Source organism: Mus musculus, chromosome 17 (assembly GCF_000001635.26).
Source record: "Mus musculus strain C57BL/6J chromosome 17, GRCm38.p6 C57BL/6J".
NCBI classification, from domain to species: Eukaryota; Metazoa; Chordata; class Mammalia; order Rodentia; family Muridae; genus Mus; species Mus musculus.
The window spans coordinates 45,673,336-45,698,495 of record NC_000083.6 but is presented as its reverse complement, the minus strand read 5'-3'; the positions used below and the strand labels follow the sequence as shown (position 1 = coordinate 45,698,495).

Sequence of the window (25,160 nt, the reverse complement as noted above, 5' to 3'; positions counted from 1 at the left end):
TAGGAAGAAAACATACATTAAAACATTTATTCTGCTCCACGACACTGTCACCAGTGTGGCAGGAGCCCAGAGCCGCTCTGCTCACACAAAGTTCTGAGCGATGGCCAGGACCTTGGAATACTCTCCTTCCCTTCTGCGAAGGCTGGTCGGGATAGGTATTTTAATTCGAGTCCCCACAGGGTTGCCATTGTCCTCAATGAGGACCACGTTGTTGGAGTCAAACTTTGGGGTCATTCGGGAGCCGGGCATGCGGTGTCCCACGATGAGTGCTTTCTTCTTCTGCCCCCTGATGGCCAGCAGGATCTGGTCGCCCACCTTGCCCACCCCACTCTTGTTATAGACGTGGATGCACCGGGGTGGCCGATGGTATGGGGTGCTGCCCAGGGCGCTGTTGTCCACTACTCGGACCCGAGTCATCTTCTGGACGGCACTGAGGCTCCCAGAGGTGCTGATGGGAGAGAAAAAATAAGTCTGTGACAGAGATCTCTCTGGGCCCCGGAGAGGGCAGGAAGGTGCATGTCGGCTACATGCATATTCATACATGCATATACATACATATACATACATGCACATACATACATGTACACACTGAGCAGAGTGACCCAGGAGCCAAAACAAAAAGTCAGGGGTTGTGAAGTCTAACTACCCACTTCCTTATAATGGAGAGCTTCTAAGATGGTTTGCTGACAAATACCTGTAATCCTAGCACGTGAGAGGCTGAGGCAGGAGGATCACAGGCTTGAGGCCAATCTGTGTTACTCTCTCAGAAAACCAAGAGCTTCTATTGGTATCAAGACTCCAGTCTTTCTGTGACAGGAAACTTGATGGCATACTTCATCTCCAGCCTTTGCTTTCTGAAAGTTGAGGGCTAAAGGCGGCTCCACAGGCTGCCTCCCCCCCCCCCCCCCCATCCTGCAGAACCTGCTCCTCCAGGTCCTGCTTCCCCGTTCTCAGAGTCTGGGAACCTGGAGACACTATTCTGAGGGAGCCCTGACACAACATGGCAGAGACTAGAAACTGTCAAGATAACAACTTTTAACACTAGCAAAGGGGCTTCTTCGTTTGCTTTTTTGAGATGGGTCTTCTACCTTGCCAAACTCCTGAGACCGAGCAAACCTCCTCCCTTAGCCTCCAAACATGGGGAATGGGAGTACATCTTGTGGCACCACCACCCTCCAAACCCGTTCCTCTTCCGAAACAGAAAAGTATCAGGAGCAGATCCAGTCTTGCCACCATGGGAATTCCACCGCCCAGTGGAGTGATGTTCTCTAGCACGGTCCCAGGGCCTCCCTCTTCCCAGCATGCCTATCCCCATGGCTTCCTGCTAGCGGCTCCACCTCCAGGCCATGCCTCTGCTTTGTTGAGCCTTGACTTTCCACTGCATAGCTCTCTTCAACCCGTGCTCCTCACACCGCAAACTCAGGAGGTCCCAACTGACCTCCTGCCCCGCTCTGCCAGCCACTCCAGTCCTGCAGCTTTTCCAAGAACGCCCTGGGGGCCTGGGCAGGCTGGACCCACTTCCCTTCAAGGTATCCTCACCTTCCTCCCTATCGGCTCTACTCAGACACATGCATGTGCCGGTAAGAGGACATCGGACAGGCGCTGGTAATGTCCCTCCACCATTAAGGATGGATCTCAGTCAGGTCACCAGGCCTGGTGGCCGCCATCATCACAGCTGAGCCGCTTTCCCCACGCCTATCACTTCTTAGAATAAGTTTGTTTCTGAGGAGGCCTGCCTTGAGAACTCTTCTCCACGAGAAGCAATTTTCACTCATCTCTGCAGGATGAAGTTAAGAAAGGGTAAACGGGGTCTCAAAGGGAGGGCACTGAGGCTGGGGTGGGGCCACCTTGCCTGGGTAAGGAAGCACAGACCGACAACAACCATGCAATGTCGTCATTAAAGGTTAAATTTGCTGGGCTTCGTGGTCCAAGAATGCAATCCTGGCTACGTGGAAGGCTGAGGCAGGAAGATGGCAGGTTCCTGGGTCATGTGGGCTCCAGGGTGAGATCAAAGTCAGCTTGGGAAACTTGGTGAGATCTTGTCTCAACATTACAAGTAACACAGACGGCTGATAGCATGTGCCTGTAATCCCAGTGCTCAAGAAGCAGAAGTGGGACGAGGCTAGCCTGGTCTACATGGAAATGTCTAGGCTTGCTATAGCTGTACAGTAAAACTCTATTGTATAGAAAAGCAAACGAAGACAACAAAAATAAAAATAAAAATGTAAGACGAGGGTTGGAAACCAGGGATTTCAGTCCACTGTCATGAAAAAAAAATTCATTCTTTTTTTTTTAGAGTTGTTTTTTTTTTAAGATTTTATTTATTTATTATATGTAAGCACACTGTAGCTGTCTTCAGACACTCCAGAAAAGGGCATCAGATCTTGTTACGGATGGTTGTGAGCCACCATGTGGTTGCTGGGATTTGAATTCTGGACCTTCAGAAGAGCAGTCGGTGCTCTTAACCACTGAGCCATCTCTCCAGCCCATAAATTCATTCTTAAAAAAGTTTGGCACCAAGCCCAAAAACCTGAGCCTTATCACACTGTGGCGAGAACCAACTTCTGCAAGTTGTCCTCTGACTTCCATGTGTGTACCAGGACACATGCATGCCCAAACACACACACACACACACACACACACACACACACGCACGCACGCACGCACGCACGCACACACACACACACACACACACAGCAGTAGTGACAGGCTCCGAGCAGCTCTCTAAGGAACTGGCAGGGACTGGAAACGAACAGCTTCCACACAGGCCACTCTCTCCTCCCATCTGCCCGAATCCATTCCCCATGCTAACCCCACCAGCTCTCTGAGTTCCCTCTTCCATCCTAGTCACCACAGGATCCGGCCAGAGAGGCAGGCTTACCGGGGGACACTTCTTAAGAACAAGATGTTACTTATTACTTACCTGAAGCAGCGCTGGCTGAATGCTCTGCTGACATGGGCAAAAGAGCCCCAAAGCCCAGTAAGGGCGGCCATGGGATCCCAAGACGGCAAACCTGCAGGAAAGGGGACAGAGGCTGTTTTCTCTGGGGGCCTGTGTGGGAGAAGACACTGTAGCACAGGCTCATTAGTCACTAACTCGGAATCTTGGTGTTTGAAAGATACACGGATGATTAGACAGAACTCCAGCTCCCAGTTCTGCTGAGTCACACTCCCCGCAGGTCAGCTGCAACAGACCAGCATAGAGAACGCCCACCGCCCTCACCTTCCCCAGGCAGCAGAAAACACGGGGCCATCAGCATAACCAAGTTAGCCACAACTTCCCGAGAGGGCCACAAAATTGAATGCCATTTCCCTTCTTGACCCCGGCGCCTTCTGAAAGTGTACCAGTTCAGCACCCAGGAAGAAAGCAGATTAGCCAAGCCTGGAGGCACAGGTCTGTAATCCCAACTATTCTGAGTTGGAGGATCCACATTCCACACCTGGCCGGACTAGAGAGTGAGCTCATGTATTAAAAACTATTAAACCGCCGGGGCGGTGGTGGTGCAGGCCTTTAATCCTAGCACCAGGGAGCCAGAGGCAGGCGAATCTCTGAGTTTGAGGCCAGCCTGGTCTACAGAGTGAGTTTCAGGACAGCCAGGGCTACACAGAGAAACCCTGTCTCAAAAAAAAAAAAAAAAAAAAAAAAACTATTAAACCAGCGATGGTGGCCCATACCCGGAATCCTAGCTTGTAAAAGGCCGAAGCTGGAGAGTGAAGAGCTCAAGACCCGGTGAGTTCCAGGCCAGCCTGGGCTACATGAGACCCTGACTCAAAGAAATTAGTAAAGACAAAACAGAACATGGAGCTGGAGAGATGGCTCAGTGGTAAGGGCACTAGCTGTCCTTGCAGAGGACCTTCTGGCCTCCTTGGCACCAGGTACATATGTAGGTAAACACTAGTGTGCATAAAACAAAAATCATTTCTTAAAGGGTTGGGAATATAGCTCAGTGGTAGGGTGCTAGCACACACCCTGGGTTCAGCCCCTAGTGCTGAAGTGGGGTGAAAATGTTGCCGATCTGAGCTGCTTCCTAAGCTGCCTGTCACGTATCACCCTTCCCCCAAATACGAATGCCAGGACACCTGTAGAGCCCAAGGTCGGCAAAGTAGGGCCAAAGCCACCCTTGCCAAGGCACTGACCAAAGTCTATATTTGGGTGAGTCTCCCCCACAGCATGGAAAAACATCCACAGACAGGAAAGACAGCTATAGCATCTACGAGTCAGGAGTCCAGCTCAAGGAACTTGGCTCTGTTGCTTTCTAGCACAAGCTTACACTATACACACACACACACACACACACACACACACACACGCACGCGCTGAAAGGTCCTGCAGGGCATGAAGCATGGTGAGGGATACCACCCAGGCGGGGATCCCAGCTGCCAGCAGGCCAGCTCTTCCATCCAGGCGCCTAGCTGCAGTGGGCACCACTGGAGAGCCCTGCAGAGCCATGTCTGTGCACTGGAGTATTTGCACACAGCTTTGCTTAGTGAGGCTTCAAGGCGCCACAGATAAGACTATTTAATAAAGGTGGCGGGAGAATTCACCACTCACTTCCATATGGGAACATTCCACAAACGCCAGTCACTTGGTGCCTCCGCACATCCCAGCACCTCAGTGTTCTCCTCGGAACACCCGTGAAGTGCTGTGCTACTCTACAATCAGAAAACAACCCGACGAATACAGCAGCCAACCCGGGCAATCGGAGCGCTGGACAGATGAGCCCAGCTTGACTAAGGACCTGTGCAAGTCCTCTAGCTGTGATCGCAGGCATGAGCGACGCAGAGGACGCAGCCCAGGCTGCTCACCCACTGCATACCTATCAGCTCTCTTCTTCCCTTCTCATTTCATAGAAGAGGAAACTGAGGTACAGAGACTTTTAGTGATCTCCATAGAGCCCCACAATGAGCCTTAGGACCTCTGCACCCCCAGGCTTTGAATTGTCGGGTCTCTCTGCTTTTTGAACCTTTGCTGAGGCAGTTATATCACGCCACATACTAGGCTAAATGCTGTGCACTGGCATCTCATTTAACTCACAAACACTACTGTGCAGTGCATACCATTACTGACCTCTCCCCCCCCCCCACAGCCACCAGAGGATAAGTTGACCAAGGTGACACAGGGGTGGGTGACAATTTGAACCACAGTAACCGGCTTCCTGAACCGTCGCCACACTTACTCAAGCGAAAGTAAACATGGCAGCCGTAAATATTATTTCTCTACAACTCTTAACAAACTCTAGTTCCATCAAGAACACTGACATTTTCCAGGTGTGGCACACGACCCCAGTACTCAGGAAGCCCAGGCAGAGTTTGAGGCCGGCCTGGTGTACATATCAAGTTCCAGGACAGCCAAGAGACCACAGATAGACCTCAAAAACCAAAACAACACTGACATTACAAGTTCACTTGGATCATAGGCGCCTCACTGCCTGCTGAAGGGCTTGAAATACCAGGTGAGGAGGCCCCCTTTCAGTCTGACCTAAGGCTCAGCTGTGTACTGTGCTGGGAATCCACCCAGTACCTTGACTGTGTCTGGAGAGCACTCAGCGACTTCCCAGCCCCCATCTAGGATCTAAAGATAATCTGTGGTACAGGGAGCAAAAGGACTCATGCTCTATGTAGAACTAAAAGAGGGTACAACCCACCACATCTCTGATGGGCAGCCAGGTTGTGCCTCAAACCCCAACCAAGCGGTGCCCTCCAATGCCAGCAAGCCCTCAGGCCCACTCCCAGACGAAAGCGACTCCCTGGCAATTCAAGATGAATCGAACGTAGGCCACATTATTGATCCTGGGGTCACAGGAACTTCACCTCTGCACTGGGCTCTTAGACTCCTTGCAACTTACTACCCCAAATTCAGAAACGTAGGACACCTCAAATGGCCAAGGTACTAGAAAGGCAGAACTTTGTGCCCACTCTTGAGCACAGGGGCCATTCCTACAGAGAAGTCTTCAACTTTTTGTGTGTGACAGGGTTTCTCTATGTAGCCCTGGCTATCCTAGAACTCACAGAGATCAGGCCGGCCTGTCTCTGCCTCCGAGCACTGGGATTAAAGGTGTGTGTCACCACTGCTCAGCTTCAAGTTTCTAAGGAAAAAAGTCCATGATCACTTTCAGTTTCTAAGGTATCTGGTACTGAGTGTGACCTCTGACCTCAACCGCAGCAGACTTAGCAGTGAAGAGACAACAGTATGCACTGCTGTGACCTGAAGGCACAGTCGCAGACACTCTCCTGCTTCTCCCACACTGGGAAAATAGCTCAGGTCCCGAAAAAACAGTAGGAGAGCAGTAAATAAGTTAGGTGCCCCCACACACACTGATGAGACACAGGGACTTCATAGGGAACCAACCCCTCTAAGGGTCCCCTGGAGCCAAGATGGTGCTAGTGCTTTGTCTGTAAGGCCCTGGAAGTATGACCCAGTGTAGTGTGAACACTTCCCATCACTAAATAACCGCTTCGGATGGGGAGGGGTGTGCTATGGGACAGCAAGGGACGTCAGAGAAACTCTTAACAGGCCTTTGTGTTCTCTGCTAGCAAGAGTTCATCCTGTAGACAGGCTCTGAGGCTTGGAATACTCTGGCACACAGAATGCTGTCTCTCTAAGCCTTGTTTGCCCAGATGGTCCTCACTATTTCTTCTATGACAGTCATTTAGACAGAGCCAGGTTACTGGGAAGATTCCAGTGCGGAGGTGGCCTTTCCTGTGACTTCCTGGTCAACTCGGAGTATTCTCTTCCCATTTCAGAGTGTGACTCAAAGGGCAGGGTAGAGATGACCTCATCCATGAGAAGCATGCCCCTTTCCCATCTTGGTTAAATTCCATTATGCAGCAGAAACACAGGGATTTCACAGTGCGAGGTGTGCACTAGGCTCATCCATACCTATCCCACTGGGATGCACGCTCCATGGGGCAGAGACCACTACCTGCCCTGCTTTGTTAGTGCTCTAGGGTAGAGAGCAGCTATTGACACATGGCTACAGCTAAGGGACTGTCAAACAGAGCCCAGAGTGTCCATGTGTGTTTGTCTTGACTTCTTTCTCTCTCGTTTGTTTTTTTTCAAGACAGGGTTTCTCTGTGTAGCCTTGACTGTCCAGGAACCTGCTCTGTAGACAAGGCTGGCCTCGAACTCAGAGATCCCCCTGCTTCTGTCTCCTGAGTGTTGGTATTAAAGGCGTGAACCACCATGCCTGGCTTGACATTTTCATGCATCTCTAAGACATCTCTGATGTCTTAGAGAAGTAGTTTTCAACCTATGGGTCATGACCTCTCTGGGGCCAAACAATTTTTTTCATAGGGTTGCCTAAGACCATGAGAAGACACAGATATTTACATTACAATTCATAACAGTAGCAAAACTACAGTTATGAAGTAGCAATAAAAATAATTTTATGGTTGGGGGGGATCACCACAATATGAGGGTCACAGCATTAGGAAAGTTGAGAACCACTACTTTAGAGGGTTCTTTTTTGTTAGGTCCAGTGGATTTTTGCTACTTTTCATACCTACGGCTAGAAGAACAATCAAGGAAGCACCTATGCTTGCTATGCTTTGGGAGGGGGCGGGGGGAGAGCACCGTTACCTGAGGATATTTATTTATTTATTATTGTGTGTACGTCATGTAGAGGGCAACTGTGGAGTCAGAGCTCTCCTTCCACCTTTACTGGTTCTGGGGAGCAGACTCAGGTTCTCACACTTGTGTGTAAGAATGTTGCTAAGACTGTTGCTGCCTAGCTGAGCCATCTTTTGCAGGTATCACTCGGGTTTTGAATTTCAGTTACAAAGTAACCAGCAAAGTGTCTCGCTACACAATTCAGCAGTACAAGGAGCATCAAAGACCTATACATTGTTTCCAAGCCAGGTCGGCTGGGCACACACCGTCTACGCCCGCACTCTGGAGCAAGGATGCAGAGGAGAGTCACCTTTAGCCTGGGAATTCTAAACCAGCTTCATCTTACAGAGTGAGACTCTGTCTCCAAAATCAAACAAATACATCAAATTAACAGCAAAAAGCAAAGGCCTGGCCACTTTGAAGACCACCATCCTCCCACATGAACCCTTCCCTTCATTTTGACCCAACAAATACGCCTATTGGTTGCTTAAACACTTGTTATTGTTCCCCCCTCCCTCATTCTCTTTCAGTTTATTTTGTGTATATAGTTTAATCTCACACAACATGTTGCAATTCTCAAAGTATCCTCGCCAGAGCACTGTCTTTGATGATTTCATTCCTTTGGAGCCATTGGAAACAGAAAAACAAAGACCAGGCACTTGCCTGAAGGAGGCTGGCCCAGCCAGGACTTGCATCATTTTGCAGGTGTAGAAATGAAATCCGAAATGGTACTACTGCTTGTCACTCCACCAAGGCTATAAGGCAACCGAGTCAAACTTGCTCCTACTCCAGTATACTCTGTAGGGCAGGGCTATGGTTCAAAGGCAGTTCTACCCACTAAAAACTCCACCAAAACCAAGTACAAGTTCAAAGCAGCCTGGGACTGTCAAAAAGTAAAGAAAACAAACAGCAAGGCCCGGTGTGGTGGCGCACGCCTTTAATCCCAGCACTTGGGAGGCAGAGGCAGGCAGATTTCTGAGTTCAAGGCCAGCCTGGTCTACAAAGTGAGTTCCAGGACAGCCAGGGCTATACAGAGAAACCCTGTCTCGATAAAAAGAAAGAAAGAAAGAAAGAAAGAAAGAAAGAAAGAAAGAAAGAAAGAAAGAAAGAAAGGAAGGAAGGAAGGAAGGAAGAAAGAAAGAAAGAAAGAAAGAAAGAAAGAAAGAAAGAAAGAAAGAAAGAAAACAAACAGCAAACCAACCAAGGCTGGTGTGGTGGGTCATTCTATAATAACAGCATTTGGGAGGCAGAGGCAAGTGGCTCTATGTGAGTTCAAGACCGGCCTGATCTACATATCGAATTCCAGGCTAGCCAGGCTTACATAGTAAGACCCCGTCAATAATAATAATAATAATAATAATAATACCACACCCAGCACAGCCCAAGGCAAAGCAGAGGCCGATTTGCCTCACCTGCCTGAGGTGAGCTCCCTTTACCAACATGAAGATCAGTTTCTACCTCAGCTGCCACTGAACTTTTCTCAACTTGGTGTACAGTTGTTTTTATCTTATGTTTAACTTAACGACGGCAGTGGCAAGGATCCAGGAATAAGATGTCAGGTAGGCTGAGGAATGCAGGACAGCAAGGTCAGAACCGAAGAGGAAATGCTACTGGCAGGACTCATCGCTCAGGGCCAGCCTCTCCTCTATGAGAAGTCTGTGACCTTTAAATCACTTCTCCAGGTCTCAGCGAATCGTGGACAAACAGGGGTCATCGGGAAGAGTAAAGCCACTTTGTTACCAAAGTGCTTTAGCTTCGTTTAGGGGAGAGACCACTCGGGTCGGTCGGGGAATCCTCTGGTTTGCAGAGTAAAACAGCTGGTTTCCCGTGCTCAGGCAGGAAGAGTGGTCTCACTCCTCCATCGCAAGGCTCGCCCTCCTCCCTAGAAAATCACACAATCCTCCAAGTCTTCTCTCAGCTTAGAAGAGACACAGGAAAGTGTTTCCTGACCTTCTGAGGACATACACCATTTTAAAGAGTGTTTTGATGGGGAACTCCTTCCCTATTTCCCGACTGACACCTCCTCTGGGCCCGCACATTTTGTGACCCAGAACAACACTGTGAGCCCTGAATCACAGTCCTTTCTTGAACACTGACTATAATTGTCAGCATACCTATAAAATTATACCAGATAAACTGAAGTAGGGTGGGGTGGTGCACACATTTAATCCCAGCACTTTGGAGGCAGAAGCAGAAGGACCTTGGGTCTCACATGAACAGACAAACCTAAAAATACAGACTTCTTGAGGCCTTCCCAAGCTCCCATAGAACCAAGTAATATAAACAGTGGGAAAATACATTTGGGCGACTACATGAGACAGTGGACATCACTGTCCACAACAGAGGAGCAGATCAAGACAATCTTTAAAGGACTTTTGCGTTAATCCCAGCACTTGGGAGGCAGAGGCAGGTGAATCTCTGAGTTTGAGGCCAATTTGGTTTACAGAGTGAGTTCCAGCACAGCCAGGGGTACACAGAGAAACCCTGTCTCAGAAAACAAAAAACAAACAAACAAACAAAACACAACACATAGAAAAATCAAATAAATAAATAAATGTAGTTTTTAAGTGAAAAAGGATCTTCTATATAATTTTTAAATATAAAACAGGTTATCCATTTTACCCATAGGGCTTCTTGGATGTGTCTTTCCTGTGGAACTTTGTACATAATTTTATTAATTTAGGTGTGTATTGATAGAAAACTAGCATGAACCACACTCCTGGAACAATAAAATTCACTTTGAGGCCAAACAGCACATCAGCACTGATAATAGAAGATGGGGGGCCTGGTAAGCTGATTTGGGGGCTTCTGGAGATCACTGGAAGATGTTTCTGGAATTCTACTATTCTAAAAAAAATAATAAAGTGGGAGTCTGAGCCTCTGAGCTCCTGAACCCGTTTCTCAAGTAGCACGCTGTTATAGGATATATGCCGCAGTTAGATGTCCAGAATCCTGGATGATGCAAAAGTCCTTAATCTTGGTTTTGGAGGGCTTTGTGCCACCACAGGTGTGCCACCATTACCACCAGCCCCATCAAAACCTGTTTCCTCAATACAGCTTCTCAGTGACAGCCCCAGGCAGTCTACAGCGGCAGACGCAGCTCCATCTTCTTTCCCTTACCACCACCAAAATCCTCAAAGTTGGGGAATTTGTATGTTTGGTTTGATTTGTTGAGACTTGGTGTCAGGCAATCTCAAGCTGGCCTTACACACCCAAAGCAGCTAAGGATGGCCTTGACATCCTTAACGGCTACCTACATCTAGGATTACGGGCAAACCCCACTGATGGCCAATTCCAATGTGCTCATTACTAGTACTATCAACTGCATCTTCAGAGGATTTAACTGACTAAAAACTCAAGCTAAGGAAAGCGAGAGGTATACAAGAGATCAATACTTTCCCAAACTTTTCTACAACACACAGAAACAGTAGAAGACACCTAATACACCCCCATGCCCTTGTGTCCCAAGACAGAATACCTACTGTAGGCGCAACACACACACACACACACACACACACACACACACACACACGATGGCCATGATCTACTAAACTGATTTCCAAGCCACTCATGGGAGTGTCTGAAAGACACTTCAACAGACCAAATCTTAGAGCTGCAAACCCCCAGCTACAAAACGAGCAGCTGAATAGCCACATACAGCAAACACAGTGACCAGGATGGTAGTGTCCAGTCGTGATGCAAGACCCTCCCTGGGTGCCACCATTTCCCAAGTAATCCAAGGTGATCCCGTCTCGCCTCTTGTGACCGCTACACAGTTCCTCATCTAAGTCTCAGCGTGTAAAGCTCACTTACTGCGTACAGCGGGAAGCAGTATTTCTTCTGTCCCCTTTAAGACCTCGAAATTTAACAGGTGGTATCTGTCGTGTCTTTGTATTCGAGATGTGTGGTGACATACAGAAAAGGGGCGTTCCACCTCTCCAACTCTCAAGTCTTAACCCCACCCCCCCACTAGGAGAGGTCTTTGGTGAACTGAGAATACAGGGAATCCCCGGTGCAAAAGGAGTCATTCAGCCTGACAGAAGCAAAAGCAAAGACTCCCTCTTTACACCACAGAAGTTTCTAGCAAACTCATCTCCAGGCCCAGCAAGAGAGAGAAGCAGATAAAACTGCGGGAGACGCGTCAAAGCAACCGGCCTAGCCACTTAACCCAGGCAAGATCTCAGCCCCCATTCCCCGAGGCTCTACATCCCGAACTGGATAAGCAGGTGGGCGCATCGGGGGCGCGTGGGAGGCGCGGACCCCGAAGCCTTTGGCAAAAAGGCAGCGAGAGGGTCCAGATCTGAGGCCTCGCGAAGAGTGAGCACCCTTCTCACTTGACACTGGGTTTCCAGTAAGGCCTGTCCTCACCCCTCCCCGACAGCGCCTCCCTTATTGCAGAGAAGAAACCGGGAAAAGCAGCGCGAGGGGTGCGAGGTGTTCCCCTGAGCCCCCACCGTACCGCGTTAACAGCCTGGGAATCTCCCGCCACGGACCCCCGCTTGGCAAGGCCCCGCCCCGCACGCTGCGCCTGCGCGCCAGGGGTTCTCCGTGAGTGCGCGCGCACTTTCTACGTGTGCGGCGTGGGGGCGGGTCCTGCGGGAGCCCCTCCCCGGCCCTCCCTCCCTCCTTCTGCTCCCCCTCCCCCACGCGCTGCCGCGGCCGCCGCAGGAGCCCAGAGCTCTAGCCGCCCGGCGACTCCCCCTCCCCCTCCCCAGCCCCGCCCCGCCCGGAGCCGGGGCTCCCGAGTCGGAGCCGAGTCTGCGCCTAGGGGTGAGTACGCGGACCCCTCCCCAGCACCCCTTACTTGGCTCATAGGATCTCACCACCACCCCAAGGAAGGAAAAAAAAAGCACCCGGACTCAGCTGCGCGTCCCCTCCCTTCCACCTCCTGCGGGACCCAGAGGTGCCCGGGCCCCACGGGACCCAACGGAGGCACGCTTTGTCCCCAAACCCGCACCGTCCCTGCCAGATGTGAGTCCTCCCACCCCTGTCGGGGCTCCAGATGTGCGCCGTCCTCTACCCCCGCCCCTCAGGAATATTCCAAGGCGTGGGACCCCTGCGTCCCGGCCCTCGAGTGCCACTCTAGTTCCACCTGCTCCGTCCAGGTGTGCGGCCCCTGCGCGGCCCTCCTCCGGTCCCAGCTGCTCCCCAGCCGCCGGCGCCGCTGAAGGGAACCACCCGCCTCCGCCCCCGAGTTTTGCATTCTAGGGTCGCCAAGTCCAATGCCCTCGGTCTCTCTCTTTTTTTTTTTTTTTAATTCTTTTTCTTGTTGCTGGGGACGAAGCCGGCCTCAAGCAAGGGGTTCATGCTTGGGCAAAGGGCAGGGCTCGAGGTGTTAGCACCAGACGAGTAGCTGCCCCAACCCTGGTGGGGACTGATCTGCGGGCTGGAGAGGGCGGCCGGCCCGGGGAGCATGTCCTCTCCTGCGCCCCACACAGAGCAGTTCATTCATGAGCCGCCCGGGCCTGCGTTGGAGGGTGCGGTGGGGAGAAGATTCAGACGCGAATCCGGAGTAGGCAAAGGCCCTATTGAGGGGGAGGGGGCGCGCTTTGTCCCTCCCGGCCGTCTTGACCGCCTGGTGCGGACTGTCCCAAAGCTTGTCGTTGTGTTGCTCAGAAAAAGCAAGGATGCCCGGGAAGTGGGGAAGAGAGGTCAGAGGGGCTGGCTGCCCTTGGAGCTTTGTGCTGCCACCCGCCTTGGTCCCCTGATCGGAAGTCTGGCGGCCGGTTGCTCAGAGGGGCTTGGGGCTCTGCTCTCTACCGAGTACCACTCCCTGACCCTGAACCTCCTCCCGGTCTGCAGTAGTCGGGTGAATGAGATTGTACCCAACGCCTCCTGAAGAGGGGACCACAGCCCTCTGCCTTCCAGATATAAGAGAGAAGGGGAAGGGGAGTGGCTGCCAGGCTCAGGTGGTGGGTATGCTGCCAGCACCTTTGTCCTCCCGGGTACCAGAGGGTCTACGTCCTGGCATGTACCAGGTAGCACATGCTGGGGCCTGCTGTTGAAGTCTTGGCCAGGGAGTGAGCGAGTAGGTGGGTGGGGATGTTTTGAGGCAGAAGATGGGTGATAAGTCGCGAAGAACCCCTTTTTGGCATCGGTACAAATTCCTTCCAAGTACAGCAGAGTAACAGAAAACCCGGTTCAAATCCCAGCTCCGCTGTTCTTTGAGCTGTGCGACCTTGGCAAGTTACTTAACCTATCTGAACCTCCGTGTCTATCTAAAAGTGTGATTAGTTACTACCACCTCCTTCCGAGGCGCATCTTTGGGATCCAATAGTTTAATGCAGGTAAATAGCCTGGCACTCTGCCTGACAGTTGATCGATTATAATGGGTTCACATCTCTGAACTTCCTGACCTATCAGTTTCCTCTGGAGTCCCACCCCACCTACTGCAGGTGGATGGGGGTATATTCTGGGACTTGGTGACAGAGTCCCTAATATTGAGGGAGCTCCCCCTCCTCCTCCACTGAGGGGTTCTATTCCTTTCATGCTTTATTTTGGTCTTAGCCAGCCTTCCTCCACTAAAGCAACCTCTTGGGGTCTATACCTTATTAATAACAGCGGTTTTTGTGTTTTATGTTGTTTGAGATTGGGATGTCATTTAGCCCAATTGGCCTTGAACTCCTAATCTTCCTGCCTCCTTCTTCCAGGTGCATGCTTGCCTTCAACAGCTGGGCCTTTCTTATGGTGGTTTGTGTTTGTTTGTTTGCTCGCTTGCTTGTTTTAAGCGCTGTGAAATAGAGTTTTGGCGGTTTGTGTTGTGTTGTTTTGTTTTGTTTTTAATTTTATTAAATCTTTCAAGCAGCCGCAGGGTTGAGTTGTCTCTATTTTATAGGTGAAGACCCTGAGCTGGTTAAGTACCCTGTCCAGAATAAAAGCCAAGTGTGCTTCATCTTAGGTCTCTTGGTCCTCTTCCCCTGCCTTAGAACTTGAACCCACAAACCCCACACTTGAGTTAGGAATCAGCTCCATGCAAGACGAAAGGCAAACCTGTAGATTTAGGGCATGGCGTTCCTCAGAGCTGGTGCTGACAGCCCTCCGAGCCTGCTAGTGGAGGAGCCCTATTGGCAGGAGCAGCGAAATGCCTCCGCCCATCTCTGGATCTGTCACAGACTGCTGTGTGACCTTCCCCAAGTTATTTGCCTTCTCTGTGTGTCAGTGGCCTGTTGGGGTTGTGAGGGGTGGCAAATAGCAACATTTGCAAGGTGCTTAATGGAGTAATGCCGGGGACAGAATAAAAGCAAGACAGGCAGGTGTGGTGGAACACTTATTTGTGTCTTGACTTGGAATCAAGCCTAGGAGGCTATATCGCTAAATCCTAAAAAGATGGGGGAGGGAGCCACCTATGGATACAATGATATACCTTTGCCTTTCTCTGAGTTCCACCAAAGCCAAGCAAAACCTTTGGTATTTGTTATAGATTGGAGGACCGATGCCCGGATGGCATACTAAGAGTTAATTTCTTATTCACTGGCTTTGTAAGAACCTAAAGAAGCCCTAAACTCTACAAGGAAAACAAACAAACAAACAAAAAATAACTTCTAACCTATAACACAGTTTTTATTAGTGAAATGACAACCTTGATTTGGTTAAGCTAAAATTCGCCCCCCATCCCTATACAATACAAACTTCATTATCCAAATAGAGAAATGGGATCACAGCTGGCTGGGTATGTCTAGGTTGGGAGAACCTTCACCTGCTACTTCTATCCTTCGGCTCCCCAGTGCTAGGCTGGATTTGAAAGCAGCTGCCCTGAATGACACAACCCAGCAACCCCACCCCTACAGTTAAAGAACTTGAAGTCATCGAAGTCAACCAGCAAAGCCACCAGCCCAACTCCACCTCTTACCTACCCCGTGACCTTGCCTGGCTCCACTCCCTTCTCAGGTCCCTGTTTCCTTCCTGTGGATGGGTGATCTGGGTGTGCCTTGCTCACCTTGGGTGCAGGGGAGGATCTGTGTGTTCGATCCTGGGGAACTCTCACCCACAGTAACAGAGCCACATCTTGTAGAAGCTCCCAGAGTGTCCCATCTTCCTTCAGAGTAGGGAAGATGGGAACAGGAGGATGTCATCGAAGGAGTTTGGACAAGGGGTGGGAATAGGCACTGAAGTTCCTGGAGTTCAGAGAAGTCAGGACTGGAGATATAGCATGGTTGATAACATGCTTAGCATACGTGAAGCCCTAGGTTGGATTTCCAGCACTTGGGAAGTAGAGACAGAAATTTAAGGTCATCCACAGCTTCATAACAAGAGTAAAGCCAGTCTGCAATATATGAGACCTTGTCTCAAAGAATTAAAAAAAAAAAGGTGGGGGCAGGGGGAGGGGAGAAGGGCTAGTTGGGGTCTCCCTCCCTAAAACACCTATATTAATCAGTCCTGGAGCCTCAGCATCTGTGTGTCTTAATTTATACACCAAGACACAGACAGACAGACAGACAGACACACACACACACACTCCTCCATTCAGAGGCCACAAGTCCCTTTAGTTCTGCACACTATCATGTAGTAATCTAGCATCCTGTGCAGACAAGACCCACATATGACCATATTTACAAATCTGAACATATGTCAGCACTGGACTGCTCTTGTATTCATGGCCCAAGAACAAATAATAAGCATTTTATTTATGAAACATCCATATATGCAGAGGATGGTAAGTCGGAGATCAGCCTAGGCTACATAAAGAGACCTTGGTGAGAGACAGAGACAGTGCCCCCTCCCCCCACTGTGGATACTTTGTTACCTCTCTGGGAGAGCCATCCTGGTGTTTCTTTGTTACAGATTGGAAGAGTGAGGCCAGGCTACACCTTCACCTGTTCTAGGCCTATCAGCAAAGTGCCTTTGTGTTCAGAGAAGGGTCCCAGCTTAGGTAGAAGTTGACTTAGGTTTGAATTCCAGCTTCTATCATTTTATTGGCAGTGAGACCTTGTGGGAAAGTACTTAGCCTTTCTGGGCCCAGTACTCACATCTTCAAATGACAGGATGTTTGAGGATTAAATGTGGTCATGTATGCTATTCTTTTGTTTTAAAAGATTTAGTATTTATTTTATGTGTAGTAGTGTTCTGCCTGTGCGTGTCTGTGTACCATGTGGGTGCAATACCAGCAGAGGCCAGAAGAGGGTGTCAGTTCTGGAGCTGGAGTTCACAGTTGTTAGCTGCCCTGTGGGCACTGGGAATTGAATCCTTGTCTTCAAGAGAAGCCAGTGCTGTCATCTTAAAACAATGGACACTAGATAACTAGTACTTGCTTCAGTGATTAAACTCATGTGGTTTGTTGGTTTGTGGGTTTTTTGTTGTTGTTGTTGTTGTTTTTTGTTTTTTTTTTTGGTTTTTTTGAGACAGGGTTTCTCTGTGTAGCCCTGGCTGTCCTGGAACTCACTTTGTAGACCAGGCTGGTCTTGAACTCAGAAATCCGCCTGCCTCTGCCTCCCAAGTGCTGGGATTAAAGGCACGCGCCACCACTGCCCGGCTCAACTCATGTGTTTTTAAAGGCAGCTTTGGGCCAGAAAAAGGAGCCTGTATAACACATGCAGGGAGTTATTCTCTGCTCTGCTCTGAAGCAGGCTTTGCAAAGACTCCTTTGGACCAAGAGAAACAGATAAACAATGCTCACGTCCTCACAGCGCGCTCCTGGCTCCTGCCCTGAGTGATTGGATGTTTGAATGGGAGGAGGGGACCCCAGAGGTGCTAGGTCACCCTAAGGGGCTAAGGGACAGACAGTTGCTTCCAACCTGCTAGTTATCTCTTCTAGATTTGTTGTTCTCTCTCTTTGTCTGGTTGCCTTTCTTCCCTAGGGGCCCTACCCCAGGCAGACTGTCCATGTTGTCAGCAGAAGGGGCCCCCAGGGGCCCCAGAGTAGGGCCGGGGGGAGATGTGCTGCTGTGGTAGCTGTCTCTGCTGCAGCCACACTTCTTCAGCCTGGGAACCTCCCCAGAGCCCTGCTCAGCTTTGTCCCCAAGCCCTTCCAGAGCCCAGGGCTCCAACTGGCTTCCCCTTGCCTCCTCTCCTGCCCTTCATCCACTCAGGGCACAAAGGCTGTGGCAGGGCACCAGGCAGGCACCGGGCAAGACAGTAGTACAGTGGTTGCTGGGGGCCTTTAGAGGCCTCGCCCACTCTTCCCTCTCTTTTGCCAATGGAAAAGCTGGCTGGAGGGCACAGCATTCCCAGCCTGCTCTGCTCCGTTGACAGAAGCACGGCATTCTGGGAGTTGTAGTCCTTACACCCCTCTGTTTTCCCCCTATACAGCTAGTTGGAGAGAAGGGAGGAGAGCTGGGCTGGAAATGTGATGGAGAGAAGCAGGTATGGCAAGGGCCAGCGTGGTGACACAGACTCTGACATTTGGTTAGTTTACCTGCCTTCCAGCGCAGTGCTCTGCTCCGAGGACACAGGAGCAGCCTGATGCTGAACATCTGTTTAGAAGGTGGTTATGTGGAGGAGGTTAACAGAATTAAAAACTCTAAGCGCATTTGATCATTCTGGTTCTCTCTTCATATTTTTCACTTGAACTTAGCCAAAAGGCAGAGACGTAACCCCCCCCCCTTTAATTCTTCTTTCATTTATTATAGTCACAGAGATTGAATTTAGGGCTTCTTCTGAGAAGATCACAATGTTGGCTCTGGACTCTTATTCTCTGGCATAGAGACAGGTCTCTACCCATCATTTTAAAATCTATTCCCATTGCTTTATATGTATGAGTGTTTTGTCTGCATACATACATACATACGTACGTGTGTGCACCACATGCATGCCTGGTGCCTGCAGAGATCAGAAGAAGGCATTGTATCCCCTGGAACTGAAATTATGATGGCCGTGAGCCTCCATGTGGGTGCTAGGAACCCAACCCAAGACCTCTAGAAGAATGGCAGCGCTCTTAACCGCTGAATCCTCTCTTCAGTGTCCACCCCTCCTCATTTCTCGGGCTTAAAAGAGATTCTCTCTAAGATAGGGGTGATGCTGGGGTTAGGGTCAGGGTGTGCTGCCCTAACCTAGGGTAGAGTCATAGCCAGAGGGCCGTGATGTAAATCCATGTGACACACTCATGTGTCTCTAGGCTCCTATTTCTCATGAGCAATGCCACCCACTGAGGCAGCTGGTCAACCCTCCCTGTACCTACCTTGCCAGGCCAGGGTGGGTAGGGGATGAGCCCAGCTGACTGACTTACCCTTTGCCCAGGAGGATCATGCGGCAGTAGCAGCCATGCTGCCGTTCTTGCTGGCCACACTGGGCACCGCGGCCCTCAACAGCAGCAACCCGAAGGACTACTGCTACAGTGCCCGGATCCGCAGCACTGTCCTGCAGGGCCTGCCCTTCGGGGGCGTCCCCACCGTGCTGGCTCTGGACTTCATGTGCTTTCTTGTGAGTGACCTTGTACTGTCCCCCACCCTTGACACCCGGGCCCAGGATATCCCCTGCAGATATCCTCCACCTCTCTCCCAGACCCAACCAAGAAAACGGGATTGCTGCTTTCCAACTCCTGTCCCTTTCTCCAAGCCAGGGTGCTTCCATTTAAGTTAAGGTTCTGACCCCTTGCTGTAGACAGCTGTTCCACTTGTCTCCACCTCTGCCCTTAGGCCCTGCTGTTCTTATTCTCTATTCTCCGGAAGGTGGCCTGGGACTACGGGCGGCTGGCCTTGGTGACAGATGCAGACAGGTAAGAAAGAGCCCGAGCCTGTCTCCCTCTGCTCGGCACACAAACATCACACTCCACGTTGCCTTTGGGAGACGCCAGCCTTCCTCCGTCCCCTCTGTTGGGGGATGGACAGGGACTAGTAGACCCTGGGCCAACACGGGATGGTGTGAGGACCTTTAGTTGGGCCTCTGTCCCACACTGGTCCCCCAGGGCCTCTCATCTGCTGCACCTAACCCTTTCTGTTCTCTGTCCCCAGGCTTCGCCGGCAGGAGAGGGAGCGAGTGGAACAGGAATAGTATGTGGGGCATCAGCCCCCTCATCCACACTAAACCTGCTTTCCTTTTTTCTTCTTTTTTCACGCTTCTCTCTTCTCTTCACGCCAGTTGCTGGGTTCTCTTTTGCAGTTCTCTCCTCTGCAGGCTCATGCATCAGATTAACGCAGGTGGTGGTGCTTTGCAGAGCAGGGGGCACCTCAACTTGTCTCTGCCCGATCCTGGTTCAGTTCCTCCTCTTAGGCTCCCTGCCTAAGAAAATCCCCAATGTGTGTACCCCTGCATGCTTAGCCTTCACTGGCAGGGGCGAGGAACCGCCCTCTGGGAACTCCCTAGACAGTCCCCAGCACAGTGATGCAGAGACAAGATCGGGTGTCACCAACAGCTTCCCAGCCCCTAACAGCTAGTTCTTCATATTTCAGGCTTCCTTGCTCCGTCTGGAGGCCTGGGCTGGGCCTTGCCCAAAGAGCCCCCCCATTTGTGGCCTTTTTGACTCCTTGTGGTCTCTGTCTATAGGACTGGAGTTGGAGCCGTGACAGCTAATGGCTTGGGGCAATGGAGGGGAGGGTCCTGCCCGAGAGACATCTTCCAGTCTTGCCACCCCTATGGGTTCTTCTGGTCCGTCCCCCACCCCCTCCTTCTTTTCCCTTTTGCTTTGGGGGTAAAACAGTTTCTGTTGCCCACCCCCCACTCCCCCTGCTGGTCATCTTTGGAACTGCAGGGACCTCTAACATCTTGCTTCCACCTCTATTCTGGGCAGTGATGAAGACACCCTCTCAATTAAGGCCCACTCAGCAGTGATCCCTAAAGCAGGCGTGTTCGAGAGAGGCGTGGGTAGGGGGAGATCACTCTTGCTTCAGCCTCTGCGCTTTCTGTGCCTTCTTTAGCCCCTCTGGGTGTTCATAGCTGGCCCTCTGAGGCCCACATGCCCCCTCTCACCTGCCTCTGCTCTGTCTCCCCACCCCCCAGTGTGGCATCAGCTATGCATGGGGACAGTCACGACCGGTATGAGCGTCTCACCTCCGTCTCCAGCTCTGTCGACTTTGACCAAAGGGACAATGTGAGTGTCCTTCTTTCGATTTCCTTGGGTTCACAGCCTTAAGGTCAGGGACACTAGTATGGACTTCTCAGCATAGGGAGTGACATGCTAAGGTTCAGGGGACACCAGCAGGCCTAGAGCTCCTGTGGCACAGGCCGGGAGCTTCTAACATTTGTCCATTCCAAACTTTGTCCGCCACAGCAGAGTTTGATGCCCATGTCTGCTATTGATTAAAGCTCCTTTTTTTTTTGAACATGGCTTTAGAAACTATAATGAGGGGCTGGTGAGATGGCTCAGTGGGTAAGAGCACCCGACTGCTCTTCCAAAGGTCTGGAGTTCAAATCCCAGCAACCACATGGTGGCTCACAACCATCTGTAACGAGATCTGACGCCCTCTTCTGGAGTGTCCGAAGACAGCTACAGTGTACTTACATATAATGAATAAATAAATCTTTAAAAAAAAAAAAAAAAGAAACTATAATGAGCCTCAAAGGTCTGTGCAATAAAACCTAGACACCATTTATTAAAGCTCTCCTTTTCTTTGAATGTGGTTTTAGAAATTATAATAAGCCTTGAGGGTCTATGCAGTAAGACTCAGACACCGCCATGTTACACAGAGCTTGCAGGCTGGTGTCCATGCACACAGGGATATGCTGCCTTGCTGGGGGTTAATGCTGACTGAGCATCCCTTCAGACCTGATGGACCACAGCAGTCCCCAGACCTCGTTCCATCAGATCAGGTGCACAGAAGTTTCCTGCTTGGTCCCAGGCAGAATGCTAATCCTCACACTCTGGGGTGGCCCTGGTCAGCCCCATTTGGGCTGGGGCTCCTGAAGCAGCCTTAGCAGAGATGCCTGTTAGCTTTCTGAGACTCCCAGAGTACGTGACAAGGTACCCCTGCCAGACAGAGGTGTCTGATGGCCCCCAGACTTGAATGGAGCTCAGATAGCCAGTATTGCGTCTTGGCCGGAAGGCACACTCTCCCATCCTGGACCTTCTCTTGGTAGAAAGTAGTGTGGGCCCTCTTTCTAAGCATCCACCCACCTGCAGACAGGACTGAGAGGAGGACAGGGAGAGACCTGCAGCCCAGGGACCCTTGAGTTTGGTCCCTCCAAAGTGGACTAGGAGACAGAGTGAAGAGCGTAGACACCATAGCACACCCCTCTGTTTTTGTTAGCCTTGATTATTTATTTTTGTAGATTTTTACATTATGTGTGTGCATGAGTGTGTGTGTGTGTGTGTGCACGTGTGTGTGCGCTCCCACTCACCCATATATGAGAAGCAGGAGGATAACACAGCAGCACATGTGTGAGATCAGAAGACAACTTACAGGATCAAGTCGTCAACCTTAGCAGCAAGCACCTTTGACTTTGCTGAGTGATCCATCTTATCAGCCCTGCTTTTTCTTGTATTTAGTTAATTTATTTGTATAAGTTTAGCATATATGTATGTGGAAATGTGTATATTTTATGTGTGAAGGTCAGAGGACTACTCTCAGAAACTGACTCTCTCCTTCCACCACATGGGTCCCTAGGATTGATCACAGGTTGCCAGGTTTTGCGGCAAGCACCTGTACCTTCTGAGCCAGCCTGGCAGCCTGCAAACTCTTCTTATTAGCTAGAAATTAGGAGATCTCAGTGCCTTCCTTGAACCCCATCCCCAGCTGGCCCATGGAACCCCAGAGTTTTATAGTTATCTGCATCTCCAGATTGTGTGTGCGTGCATGCATGTGTGTGTGCATGTGCGTGAGTGTATGTGTGTGTGTGCATGTGTGCGTGCACATGTATGCAGGTACACGGGAGGACAGTAGTCACCTTTGACTATTGTTCCTCGGGCAGTATCAACCTTGGTCTGTTTGCTTGTTTGTTTGTTTTGTGTTTGTTTACCCACCATAATGCATAGACACACTCATGTACACACTAAGCTCTGTATATGGAGGACAGAAGACGGCTTGGGGAAGTCAGTTCTCTCCTTCTACCGCCTTAGATTCCAGAGATCAAGCTCCAGCTATCAGGCTCGGCAGTGAGGACCTTTAGGAGCCATCTTGACAGGCTCGCTTGGTTCTTCTGAGACAGGGTTTTTTTAACTGGGACCTAGAGCTTCCTAATAGGCTAACCTGTCTGTCCAATGAACCCCAGAGATCTCTCTCTATGCCTCCCCTGGTCTGGGAGTGTGTACCACCACACCCTGCTTTTTTTCTGTAAGAACCGGGGATTGAACCCAGGTCCTTTTGCTTGCAAGACGAGCACTTTACTAACTGAGCCACCCCCCTCATCCCCACTCATATACTTTCATTTTTTTCAGTGCTAGAGATAGAAACCAGGGTCTCGCTCTAGGCAGAGGCTCTCCCAGACACATCTGTGGTGATCATGGGGTTTTTCTTCAGGTGCAAGGGTGGGTGTAGGGGCTGTGTCCATGTGATCATAGGCTGGAGATAACTCTGAGAACCTGATAGGTGGAGCTAGGGGGGGGGGTCGGGTTGGTAGGCTGGGATCTCCAGTTGTGGCCCCTCTGTTTCCCCAGGGCTTCTGTTCCTGGCTGACAGCCATCTTCAGGATAAAGTAAGTGAATGGTCTGCGCGCTCTAAAGAGAAAGAAACAGAAACCTCAGCACCTGTCACCTCCCTCTAAAAAGAAGCCCAGCAGCTTTGAGGGCCTTAGGGCTCCTAGCCATTGCAGTACCCTGCACCCTACTGCAAGAGGTCAGGCAGTGGGGGCCCAGCCTCCGCTGAACACCCCCTTCCCCCGTATGCTTATTCCAACCCACCGTCTCCTCTGTGACACCCTGCACAAGGTCAGCCATTCCCTGGTCTACCAGCCCTGGCCACAGCTTGATTGAGAGCAGGGGTCGGAGCCCCCACGTCAGCCTCTCTGCAGCCAGCGGGTGAGGGCAGCAGGCTGGCTGGAAGGAGCTAGACAGCCGCAGGCAGGAGCCAGCAGCCAGCAGCCAGCAGGCAGAATTCAGGAGATCCAGCCAGAGTCCACAGGCAGGCAGTGAGCGCACTGAGAAAGGCAGGAAGCTGGGACAGGTCAGCACTGGGCCCCTAACCACGCTCTGGGCCTGTGACCACGGGAGCTCAGCCCTGGTAGCCTTAAGGCCTTAGAAGGAGCTGCTGCTACCCACATCCCAACCTCCTCCCATAGCATCCTTCCTCCTCCCGTAACATCCCTTCTCCTAGCCCCACCCATTTCTGTCTTCCATCTTCCTCTCTTTTTGTCTCCAGTCCCAACCTTGCTTTCTCTTTTTTCTCTTGCTCTTCTTTTTGCTGCTACTCTCAAGCTCCGTAGCTTCCTTCTCCTCCTCCCCCTTCACCCCCTCCTCCCCCTCCTCCTCCTCTCCCTCTTCCCCCTCCTCCTCCTTCTTTTCCTGCTCCTCCCCTTCTTCCCTACCCCTCTTCCCCTTCCTCTCTCCCTTTCCTCCCTCCCTCTTCCTTTCCCCTTCTCTCCCTCCTCCTCCTGTTCCTCTCACTCTTCCTCCTCTTCTTCCTCATTTTCTTCCCCTTCTTTTCCCCTCCCTCCCTCCCTCCCTCCCTCCCAGGAAATTGGGATGGGAAGTTCTGTCTCAACACCATTACCACCCCATCAGCAGGGGTGGCTAGGGTGGCTGGGGGGTGGGACAGGCCGATTCCAGCCTTTCCTCTGTGACTCTTAACCGACATCTTCTGTCTGCCTTCCGTGACCTGCAGGGACGATGAGATCCGGGACAAGTGTGGGGGCGACGCTGTGCACTACCTGTCCTTCCAAAGACACATCATTGGGTTGCTGGTTGTCGTGGGCGTCCTCTCTGTAGGCATTGTGCTGCCTGTCAACTTCTCAGGGGACCTGCTAGGTCAGTGAGGGCCAGGTGGCTGGAGTAGAAGGGGGCAGAGGGCGTCCCTTCTGACCCCACCACCATCCCCCTTCTTCCCGCCCTCCAGAGAACAATGCCTACAGCTTTGGGAGAACCACCATTGCCAACTTGAAATCAGGGTGAGACCGGGCAGCTCTGCAGTGGGGTGGGATCTAGGGTAGAAGCAAGCGATGGGAGGCCACAGAGACGGATGGACCCAGCAGAGGTAGAGCCCGCTGACGCAGTGACACGTGTGTCTTGTGCACGCTCCCCACAGGAATAACCTGCTCTGGCTACATACCTCCTTCGCCTTCCTCTACCTGCTGCTCACCGTCTACAGCATGAGGAGACACACCTCTAAGATGCGCTACAAGGAAGATGATCTGGTAAGGAAGTGCAGCCTGTCTTGGCTTCCCGATCAGCCCTCAGGGTGGCCACTGGAGAGTTGGGCTACCTGGGTTCCCTCCTACGCACGGGGTAAGGGTGCCTCTCCAGAGGACCCGGGCAGGCAATGCCTTCCCATGCTGTGCTTGGCCCTGGGGAGTGGCTATGGCTGGGAATAGTGTCAGATGGCCGTGTTGTCGCCTTACTTGATGAGGATGGCAGAAATATTCCCTCAGCTTCTATCGCCGTTTACCCAGCCTGGACCAAATGCTAGTCACTGTGTTAGGTCCTCAAGGTTCTAAGTGTCACCCACACACTCAGGGGTGGCCCCGAGACACCCCCCCTCATAGAAGAACTACCTCATGGCCCTTCTTCTTTAGTCTTCTATTACAAACACTC

At 51.2% G+C, this 25,160-nt stretch overlaps 2 protein-coding genes across 11 annotated transcripts in view; one reads left to right on the top strand and one right to left on the bottom strand.

Annotated features, from left to right (window-relative positions):
* Positions 1–12,774, bottom strand: Mrpl14 (mitochondrial ribosomal protein L14). 4 transcript variants are annotated; one of them, XM_006524843.3, is made up of 3 exons: positions 12,702–12,774; positions 2,924–3,014; positions 1–448 (listed from the first exon to the last, which is right to left on the bottom strand). In XM_006524843.3, the coding sequence occupies exons 2-3, from the start codon at positions 2,992–2,994 to the stop codon at positions 82–84; spliced, it is 438 nt and encodes a 145-aa protein (XP_006524906.1). In that variant the 5' UTR covers positions 2,995–3,014; positions 12,702–12,774; the 3' UTR covers positions 1–81. The 4 variants fall into 4 exon arrangements, with proteins under 4 accessions (XP_006524906.1, NP_081008.1, XP_006524907.1 ...); NM_026732.3 differs by lacking the exon at positions 12,702–12,774 and adding an exon at positions 12,069–12,147; XM_006524844.4 differs by lacking the exon at positions 12,702–12,774 and adding an exon at positions 11,423–12,135.
* Tmem63b (transmembrane protein 63b) overlaps positions 12,153–25,160 on the top strand; it is a 26,172-nt gene continuing 13,164 nt past the window's right edge. The window contains exons 1-9 of one of the 7 annotated variants that reach the window (XR_001782067.2): positions 12,153–12,379; positions 18,782–18,964; positions 19,180–19,259; positions 19,495–19,533; positions 20,480–20,570; positions 23,073–23,110; positions 24,235–24,377; positions 24,466–24,517; positions 24,655–24,763. Coding sequence is in view for 6 of the 7 variants with exons in the window: in XM_006524136.2 (XP_006524199.1) it covers positions 18,806–18,964; positions 19,180–19,259; positions 19,495–19,533; positions 20,480–20,570; positions 23,073–23,110; positions 24,235–24,377; positions 24,466–24,517; positions 24,655–24,763 (711 nt within the window). In the remaining variant the exon portion in view is untranslated. Of the gene's footprint in view, positions 12,581–17,854; positions 17,909–18,781; positions 18,965–19,179; positions 19,260–19,494; positions 19,534–20,479; positions 20,571–23,072; positions 23,111–24,234; positions 24,378–24,465; positions 24,518–24,654; positions 24,764–25,160 lie in introns of those variants that run through there. The other 6 variants (XM_030249734.1, XM_006524136.2, NM_198167.3 and 3 more) reach the window with 6 other exon arrangements.